The 22,500-nt window shown below is 42.0% G+C and overlaps 1 protein-coding gene across 4 annotated transcripts in view; it reads right to left on the bottom strand.

Moving 5' to 3' along the window:
* Positions 1-22,500, bottom strand: part of DAB1 (DAB adaptor protein 1) — a gene marked incomplete at both ends in the record, with an annotated part of 238,912 nt that overhangs the window by 95,316 nt on the left and 121,096 nt on the right. For all 4 annotated transcript variants that reach the window (XM_080921819.1, XM_080921821.1, XM_080921820.1 and 1 more), the window contains one exon: positions 17,123-17,221. In XM_080921819.1, coding sequence (XP_080777945.1) covers positions 17,123-17,221 — 99 coding nt within the window. The remainder of the gene's footprint in view (positions 1-17,122; positions 17,222-22,500) is intronic.

Genomic DNA, 22,500 nt, shown 5'->3' with positions numbered 1-22,500 from the left:
TTATATACATATTTATACTTACATAGCTTATTTATATGTTATGCATATGCACATATATACATATATATGTGTATATAGGTGCACACACACATGCACACACACACACATATAGAGAATATAAGCTCATTTATCCATTGATGGTCACTCACATTGTATTATCTCTTTGGACAATACATTTAATAAACACTACATCAGAAGTAGCAGATACATGCATAAGACCAGAGAAGGGATCTAGATATCCTAGGTTGTTGGGACATGGAAGAATTCTTGAGAAAAAGGGGATTGAATGGAAAGACCTATCGATACTTATTCGGCATAAGTCAGATAAAGGAAGGGCCAAGAAGACTGGGTAGAGGAACTGGTTGGGGGAAAACTCTTCTAGGAAAAGGAAGAGAGAGAGGAGGTTATTTTTCATGTGAGTTTGTTCTCTGCATATGATCCCTACATTGTGTCTCTACTACACTAGTATTGCTTGCACAGATTAATGAAATGTCACCTACTGACTTATTTCACGAGAAACCCTCTCTCTGCTTTGCCTGTCAGGCCACCAGGAGAGAAGCACATAGACATGAGCCTGAGGCAAGGCTGCTACCCTGTGATGTGGCTAACTGCACCATGGGACAGTCAGCTGTTGACTGGACAACTGGGCCATCTGTGCTCTTGCAGAGGGCGGAAGGAATTCACCTTCCCATCCCAGTGCCTGATGTCCAGCAGGAACTCAGTAAAAGCCTGATAGAAAACATCCATTTTTAAAAAGGGGAGTCAGGCGACACCAGCCCCAAAGTGCTTATGGCACTCTGGGTGGGATCTATGCCTCACGGAACACTGAACCCTAATTTTCCCAATGACATCCAACCACACGGGTGCATGAAAAATCACAAGGGCATACGTTAGAAATAGTCTCTTGAGGTTTTAATGGCAGCCATGTCTCTAGACCTCCTCAGCCTTGTGACAGCCACTGAGATGTCCTGGGCAGACAAAAACCAATTATAATCGCCACGGGGACCGTGCTGTAATACCACTGCCTGTGAATCTGCCCCCACTCGTGCCATTCCCTGTACTGTTTGACGCAGATGCACACAAGTTACACACATCTGGGATAAAGTGCCGCAGAGGCAGTTTCACTCATCTGTTCGAGCCGCGCCACCTTCATCCTTCTGTCATGGCAAAAGATGACGCACCAGAGAGCATTTCACGCAAAACAGCCTTACTGGAATCCCCCTTCCTGTCTGAGTGTACCAGACCTCCAAAGAAGAACCAGTGTCTCCTTCCTCAACCCATGATGGAGAAAACCTAGATGAAGTGATCCTCCCAAGATCACAAACCATGATGCAAAGGAATGAATACATAAAAAAGCTAATTCTGCATGAAAAGGGATGCCGCTGAGCTACTATAATGTTTTTATAAGCAGGTACTGAAATTAAATCAGAGATATTGAAAGTAAACAACAATGTCAAATGGCTTAAGTCTTTTGCACACTCCATGTGGAGAGACGTGCATAGTGAAACAGACATCTGGGAGTATAACATGTTAGAAGAAAAACTAACCGAAGAAATTAAGAGCAAAGGTCTTAAAATACACATACCTCTTCCAGGAATTCTAGGTTTCGGATGAGAGAACTCATCAGAGATATGTAGAGAAATGTGTTCTAAGATAGAGATACAACCTCCATGGGCTAACAATATGCTGTTTTTAAAATTATCTTTTTAAAGATTTATTTATATTTGTATGTGACACACTGCAGCTGTCTTCAGACACACTAGAAGAGGGCATTGGATCCCATTACTGTAAGTCACCATGTGGTTGCTGAGAATTGAACTCAGAACCTTTGGAAGAACAGCCAGTGCTCTTAACTGCTGAGCCATCTCTCTCCAGCCCTGTTTTTAAGATTATAATTCTGCGTGCCCTATGCTATGATGCTTCCCTGGCTGAAAATGGATTGTAGAATTGAGAAATATTCAATACGGAATCTTGCAGAGAAGTAACAATGTAGATTATAAAGCAGCATGTATAATTAACTGTAATCTCCTCTTAAATTAAATGTATGTGAGATATTAGCTATGTTTCTAATTGGTGGGATTTCAGATGATTTTCGTCTCATTCTTTATGCCATTATGTTTTATAAATTTTCTATGATAACTATATCTTGCTTTTAGAAACAATAAAAAGACATCAGATGTAAGTAAGAATGACACTCCATCAATAACCGTCATGTGCCTTTGGACCAGCAATTAACCACCCTGGGCTTCAGACCCATCATTAATAAAACGGCACCTGTGATGTGCAAAGGGATCGTGTTGTAAGGAGCAAAGTGAATGGACAGAAAGACTGGTGAGCCTAGAAGGTCCCTTTCATCACTGCAGCACACAGAGTTTTTAAGTGTGTGCATGGGGCTGCACCATAGGATCAGTCAAGGGGGTGGAGGAGACCATGAGCAGAGACTTTGACAGCACAGAAATAAACATGAAAGACTGTGTGTGTCTATTCACATGGGTAAATACATCACAGCCCAGAGTCAGTTACGAGATGATGCATCTCGGTACCAGAGTCTCAGATGCTCTTGTTACAGCCGTTTGTATAGAAGACGAACTACCTTCCTCTTGAAAGTGAGGTTATAGCTGTGCTGAGCTTTGGCAATCACCAGAACAATCTTTATTTTCAAAAATTTAAATATGTAATTTCCAGATAGTTTGCACATCTCTTAAGACATCATAAAATATGCAAACCTTGGTCTCTCGGCGTGCTAACATTTGCTATTTAAATAGTGAGGCTGTGCTTCTTAGGTAATTTTTTTTTGCATTATAAAAAAAAAATCTCCCGATTTTCTAAATAGTTAGGAAGCCAAATGTATTCTAGAAAGCAAATCTCTGTGCTCTGCAACAAAGGCGGGTTGGAGCAGAGGCAGTGTCGGAGTGGGCTCCTACAGGAATATCTATCTGGCTGATGTCATGGTACTGTTGCCCTAGAGCTGACATGACCGCATACCGAATCTAATCTGGGGTTCAGAGGACAGACTGTGAACCCTGAGGCTTGAGACTGTGAAGTTGAAAGCTTCTGTTGTCCACGCTACGGTGCACATTGCAGTTACCAGTCTAGCCCTAGCCTGTGCAGTTTCCTCTGCACGTGACCAAGCATAGACGACATATAGCTCCCGGTCATCTCTTATCTCCTGTGTAACTCTACAAAACTGACTTCACCTTTTCCTCTCTTGATCAGACCATGCTTTCCTTTGCTCCAGAGCCTAGGGTGTCAGGCATAAGAAACCTGGAACTGAGACTTGACTGGATCTAAGGAGATCCTTCCCTGGCCATGTAGGGCAGGACAGGTAGAGGAGGCAAGACTCACAGGCTGGAGGGTTGTTCAGGCAGAGTTTCTACCCCACAGGACTTTTTGTCTTTGTGCTGAGACAGTCCTCGACACATAGTAGGTGATCAGCAGATGTGAGTTTCTTCCTCAATCTCTTCTTGTCATTTTACATATTTTGCAGCAAATTATATGTTACATCTTATAAGTGACTTCTTTGGAGAGTCTTAGAAAAACGGCACATGCATGTGCATGTGTTGAGAGAACAAGGAAGGGGAAGGAAGCTGAGTGGATGGTGGGACAGATAGGAGGATGGCAGCAAGATCATGACCATGAGAGCTGAGATGTGATGCCTCTCAGGCAGGGCTACAAATCTCTGCTCACAGCATCCCTGCAAAGGCCCAGGCATGGCCAGAAGAAAGGGAGTCTCACTACTGCCACTTCCATTATTTTGACCCTTAGAGATAATCACTACGATGTCTCCTCAGTGATCTGAGGTCTAAGAGATGACCAGGCGGGGAAGTGAACCAAGGGCTTCACGGCTTTCAGTACAATTCCAAAAACAGGTACCAGGAGCAAAGTCAATGCCAATGCCAGAGACACAGTTACGGCCACAGAGACCTGCCTTCCCATCAGTCTAGCACTTGGGTTTGCTGAGTTGAAATTCTTCCCACAGTTCAGACTGAAAACACTAGGGTAGGAATTTTTTTTTCTATAATTAGCCAGGTCATTCCAATTCTGTAGAAAAGCAGAGAAAGGTCTAGGAAAACAGTGGCCGAGACATCAGAAACAAAAATGGTTTGAGGGCTTTAAACTAACTGTAAACCCTGGTGAAAAGGTACACCAGGAAATGGTGGACATGTTCTGTTCCAGATGTGTCTAATCGTCACTGTTGGGCATTTTCTCACTTCAGCTTTTCTTGTTACAGTGAAGAAATTGAAGCACTATGAAACGCCATGGTGGGTGGGTCACCTGTCCTAGCTGAGAAGGCAGGCAACCCTTTTCCTGTCTGAATCTTCATGGCATCTTCTATTGAAAAGGAGGCAACACATCTATTTTGCAAGATCATTTTGAAAATCGGGCAGTTAATTACTTCTCGCATACATCAAAGCAGAAGACAGAGCTGCTAACAGGATCAGAGATTCAAAGTATAAAATGACATGCGCATTCAGCGCTGACAAAGATCTGGGAACCCGTAAGTGTGATCAACGTCATCACCACCTCAATTTTCACACTGCTGCCTGTATTACCACAACCTGTGCGCGTGCACTGCAGTGACAATTCAGACTCACATTTCCTAATAGCAAACGCAGCTATTTCCCCATAATATCAATCACCTTGGTCCATAGGCTTCCCAGTGGTCACCTGGTCCCAAGATCAGTCCCATCTCCACAGGTTCCAGGAGGCAGATCTCCTTTTTTTTTCTCCCATCATGACTCAGATGGTCTTGGGCTCTCTGAGAATGCATTGTTTTGCTATAGCCTGAACCCTGAGATTTTGCCACCAGGTCCACTGCTGCACAGGGCTCAGCAGAAAGTCACCCCAATACTGTTACTGTTTAATCACAGTATCGCCCTTTGGATACACGGAGCTCCTGCAGGAACAGTGCTCTGGAAACATGCAAGCACCTGTTAAACACCAAGGCATGGTCACAGAAAATGAGTTTTAAATTATAATTCACAATAAATGGAGGGAGATAGAAAAATAATCAGCAAGTCTCAACGAAAACACTCAGCCATTGAAACAGAGGAAGCACAACTGGACAGCTCTGATTTATCAAGTTAATAGCTGCCAGAAATCCTATGAGAATTTCAGAAACGTCTTTCTCCATTACACAGGCAACCCTTGAAGCTACAGGAAGCCCCAGTAACATACTCATATTGGTGATTTACAAAAAACACCAATAAAGGGAGGCCAAGGGCTTTGCACAGAGGTAGGAGGATTCCCCGATCCTCCTTACCGCTGCTCTGCTCAGTAAAACTGGTGACTCCCTAGCAGACTGCATTTTTTATGGATGTCTAGTGTAACATGCTGGTCTCGGTACCTTACGATGTAAGCTCCACAAGGTAGGAACAAACCTTCCTTTGCTTCACCAAGTACCTGCCAGCATCTCACAGAACACAGTAGGTAATTTGAATGCATGAATAGATGTATATTTAACAGCAGTCAAGAGAGCTAATACTTTATCTTTGACGTCACAGTCATCTCCTGTAAAATGGGTGTTAATAACAATCAATGAAGATACATATTGCCAATGTCAGCGATGAGATGTAGTGAATGTGTTTGGCAAAGTATGCTCAATACAAAAGAGTGACAAATAAGTATTATTTTTTGTGTCATGCCAAAAGACCAGGGGGGTCAAAGAAGCAGGAAGTGAAGACAAAGAGATCTCACCTGGTCCTTACCCTGCTATCCCAAGGGGCTCATCTTTAAAAAAAAAAAAAGACAAAATTAGGATAATCTTTAACATAAAAATTAGCCAGAATAGTGAGAAGATGGCCTATGAGTTAGATTATTGTTTAGTTTTTCCTCTTTGAAAATTACAATGTAACTTCATGGGTTACACTCTAATTGTAAGCTGAGCCTTTGAGATTATTTGTACCCAATAAACCTTCAGTGTCATTGTCTGTTGGCATGACAAGCCTAAGGGCATTATGGCTGCTCTCCTTGGGAGCCAGTGAGCATCTACATGCTGTTAGAGGCCCCGAGCAGACTAGCAGGGGAAACAAACATCTGCAGGGTGTGAAAGAGCAGGGGCCTTAAATTTCCATGGACTGAAGGTCTACTTCCATGGTTAGTGGATATTTACTTTTATGGAAGCTGCTGGATCAACCCTAGCCTCAGTTTTCTCATCTGTCTAATGGGAATAATTGTCATTACTTGTGTTTCAGGATTAGAATAAGTACTATGTCCTTACCTCTTTAAAGAATAAAACTACTGAGAGTATATACTGAAGAAAAGATGTACGTTCTGAGTTGGCCAAATATGACACAACTTTTCATAGTCTTCTACCAACTATAACCAACCTCAAGTTTGGGTTCTCTAAATTATCTTTCAGTGGCAGCTTCCTAACAGGGCCAGTTTACAAAACCATTGCTGACTTTTATCTATGAATTGTTATTGTGATACATATGTATTAATGTAACAATAATTTTAAAAAAAGAGGCCATGAATTTGAAAGGGAGGGTAGGTACACGTGGGAGAGTTTATATGGAGGAGGGGGAAAATGATATAATCATCATTATCAAACAAGACACTTAAGAGATACTGAAGTTCTGGCTCTACTCTCACATGCCTGGTGTCCATGACATTAAACAGATCTGGGGCAGCCATGGGTCTGTGGGAGCCCTGGATATTAATTGGCTCTGCATTTATTGTATGAATGTTTTGTGGGATAGAAATTTACTGATATAAATATGACTGATGAATTACAAGCCTCTAGAGTTTTGATCTCACTGGGTCACAGAGGTTTGTGAGAGATAACTGAGATGGGTTGTCGTGGCATGTGAACTAGATGGGTGGCTGCTGAAGGGGCTAGCTATGGTGGTGAGATCATCGCTGGGCCAGATCACAGCACGGCATGGTGCCTTTGTATTTTTATTTACCATTTAATGCAACATGAAACAATGTATCTAAGTCTGACCTTAAGCTTCTGGCCCTCCTCCCAGGATTGAATCCAGGGCATGGATGCTAGGCAAGTACTCTAACAATCACGGAGCCTACACACGGCGAAGCTGCTGAAGAAGGGAAGATAGTGGTGGTTTCTAAGGACAAAGTAGGTTAAACGAAATCACAGGGAATTATGGTGGACAACAAAGATTTGGAAACAATGTAAGAGACAGAGGATAAGGAGGTGTAGACACACACACACACACACACACACACACACACACACACACCACACAATTGGTCTTCTGGACTTGAATACATAGCAACTGTCATTATCAAAAGTCTGAGCCAGCCAATATGTCAAAGCAGCAGTCCACGAGAGGCCCTACCTCTTAATGGTTGCTGTGGGGATCATGTTATTTTGTTCAGTGGTGTAGGCACTGAAAAGGTTGTTCATGATTCTTTAAATCTTTTCCCACCCATTAGCATGAAGCCAGCCTGATTACACTCATGAAGTCACACACAAAACACAACATAAAAGTAGGACCAGACCTCCCCAGAGCTCCCAGAGACTAAACTACCAACCAAAGAGTACACATGGGGGACCCATGGCTCCAGCTGCATATGTAGCAGAGAATGGCCTTGTCAGGCATCAGTGTGGGAGAGGCTCTTGATCCTGTGAAGGCTAGATCAATGCCCCAGTGTAGGAGAATGCTAGGGCAGGGAGGCAGGAATGGGTGGGTAGAGGGGGTAGCACCCTCATAAAAGCAAGGGGAGGGGAGATGGGATAGGGGGTTCTGGAGGGGAAATTGGGGAAGGGGATAACCTTTGAAATGTAAATAAGTAAAATATCCAATTTTTTAAAAAAGGTAGCATGGGGCCATCTTAGAAATGAAGGGGCAGGTTGAATGAGACAGGGAATTGGTGAAGACAACTAAAATCTACTATATAAATATATTCAACAGTCAAAGAATACATTTTAAAACTGAAAATATCAGCTGTGGAGACATAAAATTTCACCTAAACGTGCAGAATGAGATCTTGAGTAGAAAATGTACAGCCAACAATAAAGTTCAGGGTCCCTCCCAAACCTGGTGCCTTGTTATGCTCTGTAGTTGAAAGAGAAGGCACATGGGACAGGGAGATGCTCAAGTTCCCTTCCTACCCAAGAACAGGATCCTCCAAGGAGGAGCTTTGGTGTCCGTGTCTTCTTTCTGTCATCTACCAACCCAGGAAGATTACACTCATTCTGTAGAGGATGGAAGGTCACACAGGCTATGTAACCAGGGCTCAGACAAACTCTGACCAGGGCTGCTGTCTGTATTTTGGGTTCATTAATCTCCCCTCCCCCTGCAATGGTCTACTCTGCTTTTACAGCAGTCTCCAGCTTCAAGGCCCTCTACCTTAGGAAGAAGGTGAGTTTCTCCATCTCTTTGGCTTAGCCAGCACTCTCCTTCCTCATTGCCATACGTACATAACTACTTTACTTGTTTTTTGACAGTTATGTGTCACATGTCTGGTCATTTTTTTCAGCCGTTCAAATACTGAACAATAAGAGAGGATACAAGTGTATTTTCTTGCCCCTTCAATAGTACATGACAACGAAGGCGGGCCTGAAAACTTCTGGCAGAACATCTTCGTGTTCTTACCACATCACACAGGCTTTTAAGAATATCATGTTGTGCAAGCAAAATAGACTTGACTTATATCAATTAAAATAATAAATTTTGAGATTCTTCTTCCTATTCACATAGCCATTCAGGTACAGGACCGACTGAGCGACTGAGGACCTGGGGTTAATTTCCTCCGTGGCTGTGTTTTTTTCATAGAGCTACACAGGTTCCAACAGTTCCAACCAGCAAGGATTGTAAACCCAGGCCTACCTCTGACTTGTGTTCATCTGATTTATAACCTTCCCACTTCAAAGACCACAGAGAAGCCTGTCTGTCTGGATTTCTACCTTTAATTCCAGCATGCCCTTTAAGCCTCAGCCTCATCTTCTTAGATCTTTTCTCTCTTTGTTTTTTTTTTTTTTTTTTTTTTATCAAATAAAAAGGAGTCATTTATTCTGAACTTTGATGTTAATTATATATCTTTCTCCTTTTACATTCAGATTCTGTGAATTTTCCATTATTCATATACCTGAGTGTCCAGGCTCTGTGTTTCTATTTATTTATTTATTTTACTTATTCACGTTCCATTCTACTCATTTCCCCACTTCCCATTTCTCCTTCCGATAATACTCCCCATCACCCTCTCCTTTCCCCCTGGCTTTCCCCCAAAATGTGCCTCTGTGTTTCTTCAAGGGGGGTTGGACTGTTTCATTCCCATATTTGTAGAATGAAAGGATACAAGGATGAACAAATCAAAATGGTAGGGACAAGATTTCAATCAATGTTACATAGCCCCTCAGTTACTTTTTAATAACATATATTTTATCATCTCTTATTTGGAAGCAGTTATAAAATCCACCATATACATAAATTTTACATACATACAAATAAAAATATTCTAATTATAACATAAAGAAAATGTAAAATATTTTCTCATTTTATAATGATGTAAATCAATCTCTCTGCCCCTCTCCCTGCTTCCCACCTCTCTTTGATGCTGATAGATAAATCCAGAGTCTTGCACCAGTTAGGCAAGCACCCTAGAATTGAGCTCTATCCCCATCACATAAAATAATGTGAATTCCTATGTATAGGGGCTTAGTTACAATTGAAGAGTTTAAGAACATAGTTACCATGTCGATTCTGTTCTGATCAATAAACATGGGTTCAAGAGAACATAGAACTCAATGACATTGACATTCCTTTGTTTAGAATAGACACCAACAAAGAGCGACTGAGCAAGCAACAATACAGTGGAACAAGAGCTGGCTGGGGTATGTGGCATGAGGGATGGCTGCAGCAAGAACGGCTGACCAAACCATGGTCAACTAAAGCAGCAGTGTGGTTTTCTGAAACCATGAAAGGTCTTGCTAAGGTCCACAAAACAAAGTGCTCCCACCCCTTACTTCAGATCTGAATATGGCACAAAAATGCTTTGCTGATATGTAAAACTGAGCTAGGTTTTAGATTCAAGTAATTACAAACAGGTTTCTCATCTACATGAATGTCTGGCAAGACATTTGAAAGTCATATCACACAGAAAAATATCTTCTGTTGTGTACATCTGTCCTGAGTATTGTAAAAATACTTAGCAGTTCGTCCCTAACAATTAAATTCTTGCATTATTACCCCTCCCCCAAAGAGCTGTGATCAGACAAAGTGCTATATGGATTCCATATATATTAGGGAGACAAGATGAGTTCATTTTAAAAACTTAGAAGCAAAAGAAAGAAAAAAGATCAAGAGTTATTAAAGGTGATTAAAAAAAAAAAAAACTACTTCTATAAATAGCAACCCGAGGCAGCCTGGAAATGCTAAGAATTGTTCGAGTCCCAGGCAACTGGATTCAGTAGCCATAAATAATGCCATTACACTGAGTGTGGCTATCAGCTTCTTTCTTAGTAGATGACAGTGCGATCTCAAAAGGTTCCCATCTCCTGACACACTCACCTTCATCTTCTTTACTGCAGTCCTCCCTGAGACCAGCCTCCCACACTGACCTCAGCTGCTGTTCCTGAGCATGCTCAGAACACTCAGTCTGAACTGACGAGGAACAGCCCTCTAGTTGATGAATACTACTAAAGGTGACACTTTGTTTTCTCAGAGGAACTTATTCAACCAGCCCTGAAACTTAAGTGTAGCCAATGCATTTAAAGCACGGTTCCCAGTCCATCATGAGGGGCAGGGTGAAGTCCTCTGTCATTCTTCACCTTTTACCTGCTATGCCCTACTTCCTCCGTGAGCCTCTGTGGTTTTAATCATGCTGTCATTTTACTGTTGCTGCAATCAATACTACTGGAACCCCACTTTGTGGGCATCACCATGAACCAAACAGACAACATCGATGAACAGGAAAAAGCCTTAGTGATCTACATGTTTATAGAGGCACCCAATAAATACATCCTGCAGGAAATAATGAGCACACACCTTCTCTTAGAGAAAGGTGTGCATTTATAGACACTACTGTCTCTTCCTGCCTTCTCCACCTCATCTGTTCAATCAGCCCCTTCACTGTCAAATTCCCGCGTCCTCTCCCGTGAAGACTGCTGGAATATTCTAGGCAAAGCTAGGCTTTAGTCCCTGAGCCTGGACAACTTTGTTCATGCCTGTGCCTTGGCAGCTGTCAGTTCACTTTGTGAAACTGCTTTTGCACTCTGTGATGGATGCCTCGGGGCCAAGAGCCATGTCTTATTCATCTTTAAATCCCTAGGAACCAAGATGCGCATGGCATAGACAGGCTTCCAAGATGCCACTGGCTAATCACCTGAGAGTCGCACTGTCAACATTCTGTCTGCCCATAAGGAAGGCATCCCGGCTTTATCTCCACAGCTTCTTATCCGCGTTCAGGACACACGGAATAAAACGACAGTGGTGACAGAACAGAGGTCATGTAAATGTGCTCTCTTGTATATGACAGAAAAACATCTTTAAAATTAGGCATGCTGCTGTTAGTTAGTCCTTGCTAGTATTAGGGTTTCTGTATCAGCCTACCTGATACCACATCCTGATTTTGTTAGCTGTGTGGCTGAAACTACTTGGATCTAAAATGGCCCATTTGTACGATAATAATAATAGAATGAGATATAAGGTAGAATTTGAGTAACTGTTGGCTTGTTCCAAGAGTAAAACTCATATGCAGTTGCAATGAGGATGACCTAGCCACTTTATAAGGTGATGCGGGCCGAGATGCTCCATCTTAAGAACAGACCCATCTTTAGGATCCTGTGATATTTATGATTTTTTTTATGGCATTAGGTATAGTGATTGTGTGGAATAAAAACTTATGTTGAGACAAAAGAGAGTCAATGATCATCTCGGGATGGAGGAGCACTCAGGGTTGCAAAGTGTGTTCCGGCTCTACACATGCGGCCAGGGACATTTTCCTCTCCATGAAATGAGAGTGACAGCGTCTGGGGTTGGTGTCCGCCAGACTGTCTGGAGAACACTGGTTTATTGCTGAGCATCTCCGCACTGCTATCGATGGGCTCTGGCTCATATGACTAATAACAGAAAGGCTATGGATGTCAATGGATGTCATCTCTCTCTTCTCGCCAATCTTGCTGATAGATTAGCTATGTCTTAAATGTGTGAATATGAGCAGCATTCAGCAATGATTTATGCCCCCCCCCAACATGACAATAATAATACAAATTTACTCATATAAGGGACTAGGAGTTCTCCGAGATTCAAGACAGGGTGTAAATTGCTGCAAAGGGTCTTTTTAATTGGGATCAAAACACTTTTGACAATTCGAAGGTTTTTAAAATGCTAGCTATTGTCACCATTTTCTAGCAAATGTTTCTTTTCTCAGCTTAAAAAAAAGTGTAGTCAAATGTGGGCAAAAATATTCAGACAAAAAAAAATCCAACGACCAGACCATAATTTATCATTCCAAATGACAAAGTCTAGTGTTCCATTTCCTCAACAGGAAGATCCCATCATGTGGTGGGTGGCCAGTTCCCTGTTGGGCAAGGGCAGAGAGGTTCAGTACAGTGCTGGAATCTCCTAGGGAAGGCTTTCAAGCAGAAAACATCAATGTTTCTCACTTTCAGAAGAAAAATCGTAAAATTCAGCTCAGAAATGAACAAACATAGCTTTGCTGTATGTCTCTTTCCTTACCTCCTTCATTATTCCTATTATAAGGTGCAGTCTTCCTGCCCCCAGGGATGGTGAACTCACTCACACAAAGCATATGCCATCGTACCCTTTGAGCAGTTCAGCCTGTCGGGAAAGGTGTCTTCTTATTCATATACCAAACCTGCCTTTTGGGAACTTCAGTAAGGAGCCTTCTTCTCATTTCTAAGGTTACAGGACAAGCTGCTTCCTTCTGCTGGACAGCTCCTTGCACCTTCAGCAATTTAAACATACTTAGCCTGGAGATGACTCAGAACTTGTTGCTCTTGCAGAGGACCTGGGTTTGATTCCCAGAACCTACATGAAGTAGTTTACAACCATCTGTAACTCCAGTTTCAGATCAGATGCTACCTTCTGACCTTCTGTGGGCATGTGGTCCACAGATGAACATGGAGAAAGCATTTGCACATAAAATGAATAAATCTATTATACATAACAAGAGTGATAAAACCTCAATTCTTTTGACTGTTTTTCTAGGACTTACGTTGTGATACATTAATACAGAACATCGACCGAAACTAGACACTGCATAGGACCAGTGCTAATCACATAAAATGGCAGCGGATTGAGGCAACATACACTTAGTTTTGTCTCCTTTTCTGATTTTCCACCAAGGATCTGACATTTTTCCAACCAAGCCAATTGTTTGAGATCTGAGGTAATTGTTTTTTTTTACTGTTTTCTTATATAAAGAATAAAAAGAGCTACTACTTCAAAGTTTGATGCTAGAGGAGGTATATAAAAGTTAAGAATGCAAACTACTTTTCCTCACTGTTAAACATTTAAATAGAAGATCTCTATCTGGGCCTAGTTATAGTCTATTTGATGGAGGGACAAGGCATAGAGGCATAGTAGCATTTCCAAAACATGGCCTGCAAACAAGAAAAGAGACCATATCCCCAAGCTCCTGCTTCTCTGCCTCTGTCCCTTTGCATACTCTGGTTGTCATTATGATAAGCAAGGCTGGAATTGGGAAGGAACCAGAAGTGACATCATAGTATTATGGTATATAAACCATTGCAAAAGTTTCTCTGAGGCTCTACCCAATTACTTGGCTCCCACAGACTGCTGAAAAGACAGACCTAAGTCTATGCACAGCTGACATTCTCCACTTTGTATGCTACAGGATTCTAGAGGTGAAGTGTGTACTGAGACTTGGCCAGTGTAGTTCACAGTCCCCTAGTCCCTGTCCTGGTACTGGTCCTGACCACCAGGATGGATTCCAATTTGCCAATATCCTCTCACCTGATTTTCATTTGAAGTTTTTGGCTGAGCAGAGATATCCAAAAGTACAATCTTTCTGAGGAAGACACCAACTCTCAAGTTCTGAAACCACAGTTTGAAGAAGGCAGTGGAGGCTTACATTTGGCTTTTAGTCCTGCAGAATTCAAACCCATTTTCTACTGACTCCTGTGCCCTGATTCTAAACTCTCTTCCATCAACGCATCATCAGGCAATCTGGTCTTTTCCAATAATATAGAGGTAAATTGTATTGATTTTCTCTTCAGGGGAAGTGGAGGTTAAATCTATATTCTGTTCCTGAACACTGCATTCTAAATACATTTCAGCTTTCCACATATCATGCTGTTTTAAGATATGCATAAACCTTTCAGGCTCGGAAAGCACTGCCTTTATTAAGGCTAGCAAATTCTTAGATACAACAGAAATTCAGTATGGACTATGCCATTGATTGATAGGCAAACTGACCAATCCAAAGCCAGGCATCCTTTCCAGTGCACAACTCATAGGAGAAAATTTGGCCTGCCTTACTCATGTGAGAGCCAGAGACAGAGGTGGGGGAGTTGATTTTCAATAGGCAGTTCCAAACTGTCCCCTTGCTCTGCATTCCCTTTACTGTGGGAATTTCAGTAAAGGCCACAGTCTAAGGTCCAAGAGGTGAGGTCCCTCTACTGCTATCTTCTAGTCTTTGGCTACCCTTGTGTCTTCCCCATGTGGCCCTGGGCGGTGAGCTATGCTTCCTCCCCAGGACTTGCCAATGTTTTCTCTTTGGTTGCCTTTTCCAGAGTCTCTCCGGACCATAGAAGATGCATCAGAGTGACTTGCTCATAAACAAACAAATTCAGACAAACAAGAAAACAGGAAAAATTAGGACAGTCACTAAATCTAAGATGTAACAGGTATTTCGGCCATGCAAACATTGGCTAAAATGCATGGGTTCTAACTGGTCTCTACCATTACCCATTTCCTGAAAGTTGTGCCCACTTTTCTGTCCATGTCACCTTTATTTGTAAAGCAGAGATGACAGGTAACTAGCTCTTAGATAGTTAGGGTGTTAATATAACTGGTACTTATAAACCATCAGGTGTCTGGAACACAATACTGCCAGGGTTGGTTATAATTTGAAGCTTTGTATCCTTCAAGGTTCAGATGCTGGCGATCAGGTCTTAGAATGGCAAGGTCAGAAATGGTGTGAACCTCCACACGGTAGAGCCTCCTAGGCAATCTCGCCCTTAGAAGGTGTTGTGGGAACCTGTGACCTACTGTCTCCCTGGTTCCTAGTGTGCTCTCTTGCTCTCTTTCAAGCTCACACTGCTGGAACACAACACACTATGGGCTCTTCTCTACAGCCAAGGGAATGCCACAGCTATGACTTTAAAATTCAGTAACTGTAGAGGAATAAGCCTCGATCCTTTATAAAGTCAGCTTGTCTCCCGTGTTTTACTACCGATTCTGAAAATAGCAGTTACCATTATCGCATGGTTGTAAGGATGAAACTGAATAATGCATGTAAAATGACTAACATAATTAGTATGTAGGAGGCACTGGATAAGCACATGCTTTTATTACTAGTTATTATTTTTATTGTGCTAAAATATATATTACAAAATTTACATGAACTCTTTTAAAGTATATAGCCAGGATATAGGCATTAAGTACATTCATACATTTTAAAGATTTATATTTTAGTGTGTGTGTGTGTGTGTGTGTGTGTGTGTGTGTGCGCGCGCGCGCGCAAACGCTCGTGCATGAACAACCACACATGTGCTCATAGATATGCCAGACAGTGTCAGGTCCCTGGGAACTGAAGTTGCTGCAACATTTGAGACATGAGTGCTGGGACCTGAACTCTGGCCTCTACAAGAGCAGTATATACTGCCGAGCCATCTTTGTACCTCGATTTACACACTCTGCCCCTCTCAATAATCACTATCACCCACTTTCTAGATCACTTACCAACCAAAACCCCATTCCGTTAAACCCAGCTCTCGTCTTCCTTCTTCCTAAGCCTGGCAGACATTGGGATGCCCGAGACTCCAGGATTTTGAACGTCTGAGGCTCCTCATCCCAGTGCCATTCTGTGCCTAGCTTATCCCCATTCAGCATCTTCTTTTCAAACTCCATCCAGACTGCAGCACTTGCCAGACAGACATCCCTGGAATGCTCCCTAGCATTCCAGTAGATATACAATTCCCATTTATTGATCCATCGGCTATTTGGGCCACACACTCTCTGGTGGTTGTAACTAGGTTCATGACCAAAATCTCTTCTCTGTCACTTTATTTAGAAGCAATTTTCCTGAGATATTTTTCTTCAAGAAAACACATTTTTTACTTCTAACTTATCATCTTCTTACCCCCATGTTACTCGTCAGAACAAGCAAGAGGTAACAGTAAGAACACAATCAAGGTCAAGTCATATGGCTGGTTGGAGTACCGCTCATAAATTGGCTGGTGAGTTATCTTGGCAAGGTTCAAAGGATGTGACGCGCACAGAGATGTTTTATAAGCTGTGAAACACCGAGTGAATACAGGGAAACCTACACTATGGCTTTCTACACTATGGGGCCACAGAATGCTTTTGTTTTTCCCGACCCTCAATGACCAAGACCAACAGTGTTGTGGGAGTTCTGGGGCTGAGCCTGGGAGTTCGGTGTAGCCATGAGCTTGAAGAAAACACAAACCTCTTTATTGGGTGGGTTCAACAAACATGTCTGTCCTGTGACTGGCTAGAGAGTGATAGTTTTTATCTTTAGATATTTTGATTGATTTATTTATTTACATTAGATTAAGAATGCTATCTATTCCTTTGATAACTGCAACTACAAAGTGTGACAAGTTACATTGGAGAGCCTGGGGCTTTGACTAACTCCCCAAAGCCAGCATGCGTCTCCCTCAAGTGCATATCAATGAAGACACCGATGCACACAAAAATTTAATGTGAATTGTCACAGGGCCACCACTCTTCAGAGCTCATCAATCTCCCATTAGATAACTGGGATAGTGTGACACATAGACCACAGTTACTGTGTAAGAGGCACGAAGCAGCAACGCTGTGGCCAAGTCAGGCAAGAGACTTGATGGATGATCACAGTTGATCAAGTTTGTCAGTTGCTTTATGTGTTTTTATGCCTGTTTGATATTCCTGCCCGCAGAAAAGAGGCTGTTAGGGGTCCATCTGTCAATGGATTCAATTTCATATTGCTCTGTGACGCTTTCGCTTACCCCCGTCTTCTCATCAAAGATTTTGATTCCTCCAAAGGAGATGGTTAAAAAGATTTTCTGTTTGTGTTCTCCTTTGGAACGAGCGCCAGCAACAACACCCTGTTGGAAGGAAGAACATGGTCTTTATTTTAGTGTTTTCATTGGAAAATTCTCTCCAGTCCAAAGGCATGTCAGACACCATCAGCTAGAGCTACCAATCACGTACACCTTTCCATTGCCCTCCTGCCAGAGTCTACACCACAGTCTCACAACTGCTTTGAGTTTTAGGATAACACTAGTCTTGCTTTTCTACATGGTCTTGCTTTTTTGACCGTCCACTACAGGTAATGCCTTCTTTGTGCTGTGATACTTGATTCAGAGTTGGGTAGACTAGTTAAGATAAAAACAATAAGGCCCTCATATTAATTTCTGTGTTGGGTTTTTATATTGAATGTGGATTTAATCTTTTAAATAAAGGCAAGTCACTCACAATAGTCTTAAATAAAGATTATAGTTCTATACTTCTGGTAACATTTTTTTGTAGTAATGAATGCATATATGAATGAATTTTAGATATTAGAGAGAAGCAAAAATATGTGAGACCTCAATCTTACCTTCATCTCTCCCTCCCCTTCTTGGCAAAACATGATCATAATATTTATGCCTGGCATTTGAAATAGTTACTCAAAGAGATTTATAGTCTTTCTCCATTATTCTTTCCTTGTTATTCTTGTACTTTCAAGTGAAAAACATAGGGAATGCATTCCAAATTCACCAAAGTATCTATTTCCCACCTGCCCAGACACTTTATAAACCCCACAGAAGCTAGAGGGGCTACTTTGTTCTGTGGTTTAGCACTAGAGCTTACAATACCACTGGCAACTGTATCAGCAGGCAGCAGGTGATCATCAGGTACTTGTTAGGTGAGTCTGTACTAACTACTCTATGGCTTACGGAGCTCATTTTAACCCTGATATTTTGTTGTATCAGCACAAAAGATTAAGATCACCCCTCACAAAGGAAAAGATATTAGGGCTGTGCTGGAGGGAAGCCCTCTTTCTTCCTCTTAGGATAGAACATCACAGGACAGGGGAGAATGTTACACCTACAGCCAGGAAGCATGGCCTTAATATTTCCCTCCACAATAGAATCCCTGGTTCACAGAAATTGCTGGAACATTAAGAAGTTATACAGTCCAGCGTATGGTGCCAACTAGAAACCCAGGCCAACTTTGCTTATCGGTACCATGAGGTTGTTATTCCTAGTGGAATGTGACTGTTCAAAGAGAACGGGAAAGGGCTGTGCTCTTGAGTTACCCATGCCTGGTGCTGCTCATGGAGAATGGAGGGAAGGGCCCTCCACATGTTACTACCTTTGGGGAAATTAAAAAGTGTGATAATATCAAGGAAGCCCTTTGTAGGCTGCTGCTGTGTCAGGTTCTGAGAACTTACACTTCCTACAGGCACAGCTGCCATCCTAGCATGCCATAGGGATGATTCCCCTCAAGATGTTTTATTGGGCTGTGTAGGAAGAGTCGTGAGAAAGAGAGGCACACTCTGGCTGGGGATCAGGATGCTGCTGCTCCTGTAGGCAGTGATTAGGACCCTGTGTCTAGGACTCATCACTGGAATCTGAGATTTGGGAATCTACCATTTTCCTAAGCACTTCTTATAAATGCTTTCTTATCTGCCCTACAATTTGCATATCACAATCTGGGGTAATAATGATTATCCGTCCCGTTTTGCGGATGAGAAAGCACAAGTTCAGTGACCAAGCGGTCTCTTTAAACCCAAAGGGGCCAACGTCGATAAACGGCAGACAAATAACTCAGGCTGTAGCCCTTCTAGCTCTGAAAGTACCTGAAACTAGAACTATTCTCTAAGCAAATGTTCTGGGATATGGGCCTCGGAAATAGCCTTGCAATAAAGCTGCAAATATGTTTCAAAGTTCCTGCAAATGGCAGGTGAGACCACCGGCTACCAAACTCAATCTGAAGAACTATACAGTGGGAATCGTCAAGTTTATTATTTCCAAGTATGCTTGGAAACCTAATGGACTCCATACACACTACCAATAGGACGTGCAAAAAATACATAGCACGCAACAGCCATCAGTGCTGAGTCCAAGAGGAGTAAAGCAATCTCCACCCTCCCACCCCCATCAAACAACAGCCAGTATTGTAGACCATGGTCGGTAAGGAAACAAAGAAATAATTATCCTGGCATCTCCCTCTGTCAACTCTCTGACCTCTAGTATATGCCTCTTGGACTCTAGGCAATAAATGTTGTTTGGGGAAGGTGTAAGAGATACTGGACCCTATGTGTCCACACCATGCCTGCTCTCCTAAACTTGCCTAACATTTGTGACAAGATTCTCTTCATGGTAGATTCTGAACCAGGACCGTGATTGGCACACATTTGTGGTCCTATCCTCAATTCTGCAGGTTCCATCTCTGTGCTAATCCCATCCTCAGTTCAGGAACCACTCAAGGTTTCTGAAAACTGACTTCTCTAAAGGTGAGTGAGATGTAGCCAGTACCTTAGAGGTAGAAGAATAAACCAAGCTAAAAGAGGATAAATTAAACCAACACAAAACTAGAATTCAACTGAGTGTTAAACTACTATTTGTTAAATACAGGGTTCTGGAGACCCAGTTCTGAGTTCTGGGAAAGACTGTGGAAGAAATAATTTAATGTCTCTGAACCTAGATATTATAGTTACAAACAGACAAACCAAACTCTAGCTTGTAATATCAAAGGCTGATGTATGTGAAGGTGCCCTGTTGACTATAAGTTGAAATATGGCAATAGTACATCAGTATATATATCTTTAAGTAGACAGTGGGCCCCTTAGATACATACAAAGAAGGTGTCTAGAATATCTACAATGCAGGAGGAAATTTTCTAGTGCATCAACTTTGGAGTCTAGCAAAGAGAATCCATTTTTCCCCAGTTCTCATGCAGTCTAATAGGAGAAATTGGGTCCTTTTTCAAGGCTGAAAGGAATTTTGTACTTCTCTGTCTCTTTCCTGGGCAGGTGGCCAAATGCAGAATCGATCATTTATGTTTCTGTGCTTCTTAGAGAAAAACCACTGGGAGCTGAAATGTCAACATTCTTCTCAGCAAGTTGCAAATAATGAAACACAATCATCTAGAAACCAAGAACCCCTCAATGTGTTCACTGCATTTGACAGGAGAGTGCTATATCAGGACAGACTTTCTGGACCTTGGGACCTCATGATTATAAGGGATGGCAGATAGAATGTTTCACTACAGATAACACACACACACACATACACACACACACACACACCACACACACACACCACACACACACACACACCACACACACACACACACACACACACACACACACACACACACACACACACACACACACGGCACTCACGGCTAGACCTGACTCAGCTACCATGGCCTAGTGTTAACTCCAAGAGTAAACTCCTGTGAGTAGAAGGAACTGCTGCCTCATACCCACTTAGATATATGTGCTTCTACAAGTCCAGCTGGTCAATAAGGCTCTCAGCATCTGGTACCCAATGAACAGCTTCTCCTGGATGCTGGGTAAAGGGGATGGATGCATAACTCCTCTCTCCTCCAAAGACTAGTGGAAAATCAAGTATATGCACATGAAGGATTAAGGAGTGGCACTTTTGCTGTCTTTTAATAAAGCTTTGTCAGAAGCACATCTCCATTGATTTGCCAGTCATCAATGACTGAGGTAAGAATCGGCATCTGGTTCTGTTGGGGTGGTTCGAGTGGCCCTTTAAGAGGGACATAGGAGGCTCAGTCTCTCTGAGGCTCTGTAAACAATCTGTTGTGGCAGAGGAGCTGCATTCTGATTCCATGTGCATACAAGCAGAATCTGGGCTCTACTTGGGTTGGGGGTCAGATAACAGTGGGGAGAACAGAGGATTCTCCAAGTCAAGCACCACAGCTTATGTTGTTCAATCATCTGCCTGGGGCCCTGTTTCCCAGTCATATCGCCTAGGCCAGCATTCAGCAGTCACAGAGGGGCAGCCGTGGGAATCTTCCTGCCTGACTGTCTCATCTCTTTATCTTTCAGGTTGGAATTTAGAAGAGAAAGAAGGCTCATTATTGAGCTGCTCTGAAATCTCATAACATGGATTCATTATCTGGAAAAAAAAAATCTCTAAGCTCTTTCCAAGGTGAAAGTGTTAAGTCATGATTACACTGTTGCCAATGCTCTTTTCTAATATACCTAAAGTTAGGTATGCACTGATTGAAACAAAGTTCTTTCATATAGTGCATTAAATAGCAAAAACAAAGATGTAGAGATAGAAACCCGAGTAGTTCTAAAAAGCCTGCTTTTAACAGTCATACCACTTGGAGACCATATCCGACAGACATGTTAAAGTCTTAAGAGACATGTATAGCACCACCAACAAAATAAAATAAAAGTTGTGACTTATTAAGCAAATAGGAAAATGGTGGTACAGACAGTAATAAATTTCTCTCACTTAAAAATACTTTTAGGTACTTTGCCAGAATGTGACCAGTTTTCACTTTTCCTATAATTAAATATATTCCACTGACCTAACAGTGCCCTTGAAAAAGACAGAGGTGTGTGTGTGTGTGTGTGTGTGTGTGTGTGTGTGTGTGTGTGTGTGTGTGTATGAGCTCAAACAAGACCAAGTACAACACTATATAAACTATAATCCATTTTTATTATAAAATGTGTATTGTTTATATTAAAGAAGTTAAATAGATTAAACACAAACATGTCAACTCTCATATCTGTGGAAATTTGGATGATTTTAGTTTTATTCCTTGTATTTCTGAAGTTTATAATTAGAATTTTATGTTGAGAAAAATAAGATTTATACGTGTTAAATGCATATGAAGCAAGATTCCTGTCAGATCATTTGCTTTTCTACTATTTTTATACCTCATTTTTTTAATTAAGAGGATGTGCAGAATCAAGATCTGGGGGCTAGGAATTCTTTCTCGTGTGTTTGTAAGGTTGATTGAAAAAAGAGCATGATCTTTGTCGGGTCTGTTTAAGTTTGCTTTTTTCCCCCTAAGTTATTCTGTAGTTTGATGTCAAGGAGATACATGAGTTCAAAGAGGGTGTAGTGACGGGACACACAAAGCCCACTATGGAGTTGGGATGTGTGTGTGCAAGGCTTGGCAACAGCACAGCAAGGGAGTAAAAACAACACACTAGAGTGGTTGTAGACCACCTGGGACAGAAGGCTAGGGCAGGCAGAGTTGACAGCTTGAGAAGCCAACCGCCTGGAGAGGGTGGCTTGCAGACCATATGACAGAGTGGCAGCTGGGTTGCACGTGTCATGTGGCCCTAATGGTGCTGGCACTAGAGGGGGATAATAGGTTACCATTCTTCATCTTTACCGTGGCATTA

This window comes from Micromys minutus (assembly GCF_963924665.1).
Source record: "Micromys minutus genome assembly, chromosome: 9".
Lineage (NCBI taxonomy): Eukaryota > Metazoa > Chordata > Mammalia > Rodentia > Muridae > Micromys > Micromys minutus.
Note: the sequence above shows the minus strand (reverse complement) of the source record. Positions and strands in the feature narration are given on the sequence as shown.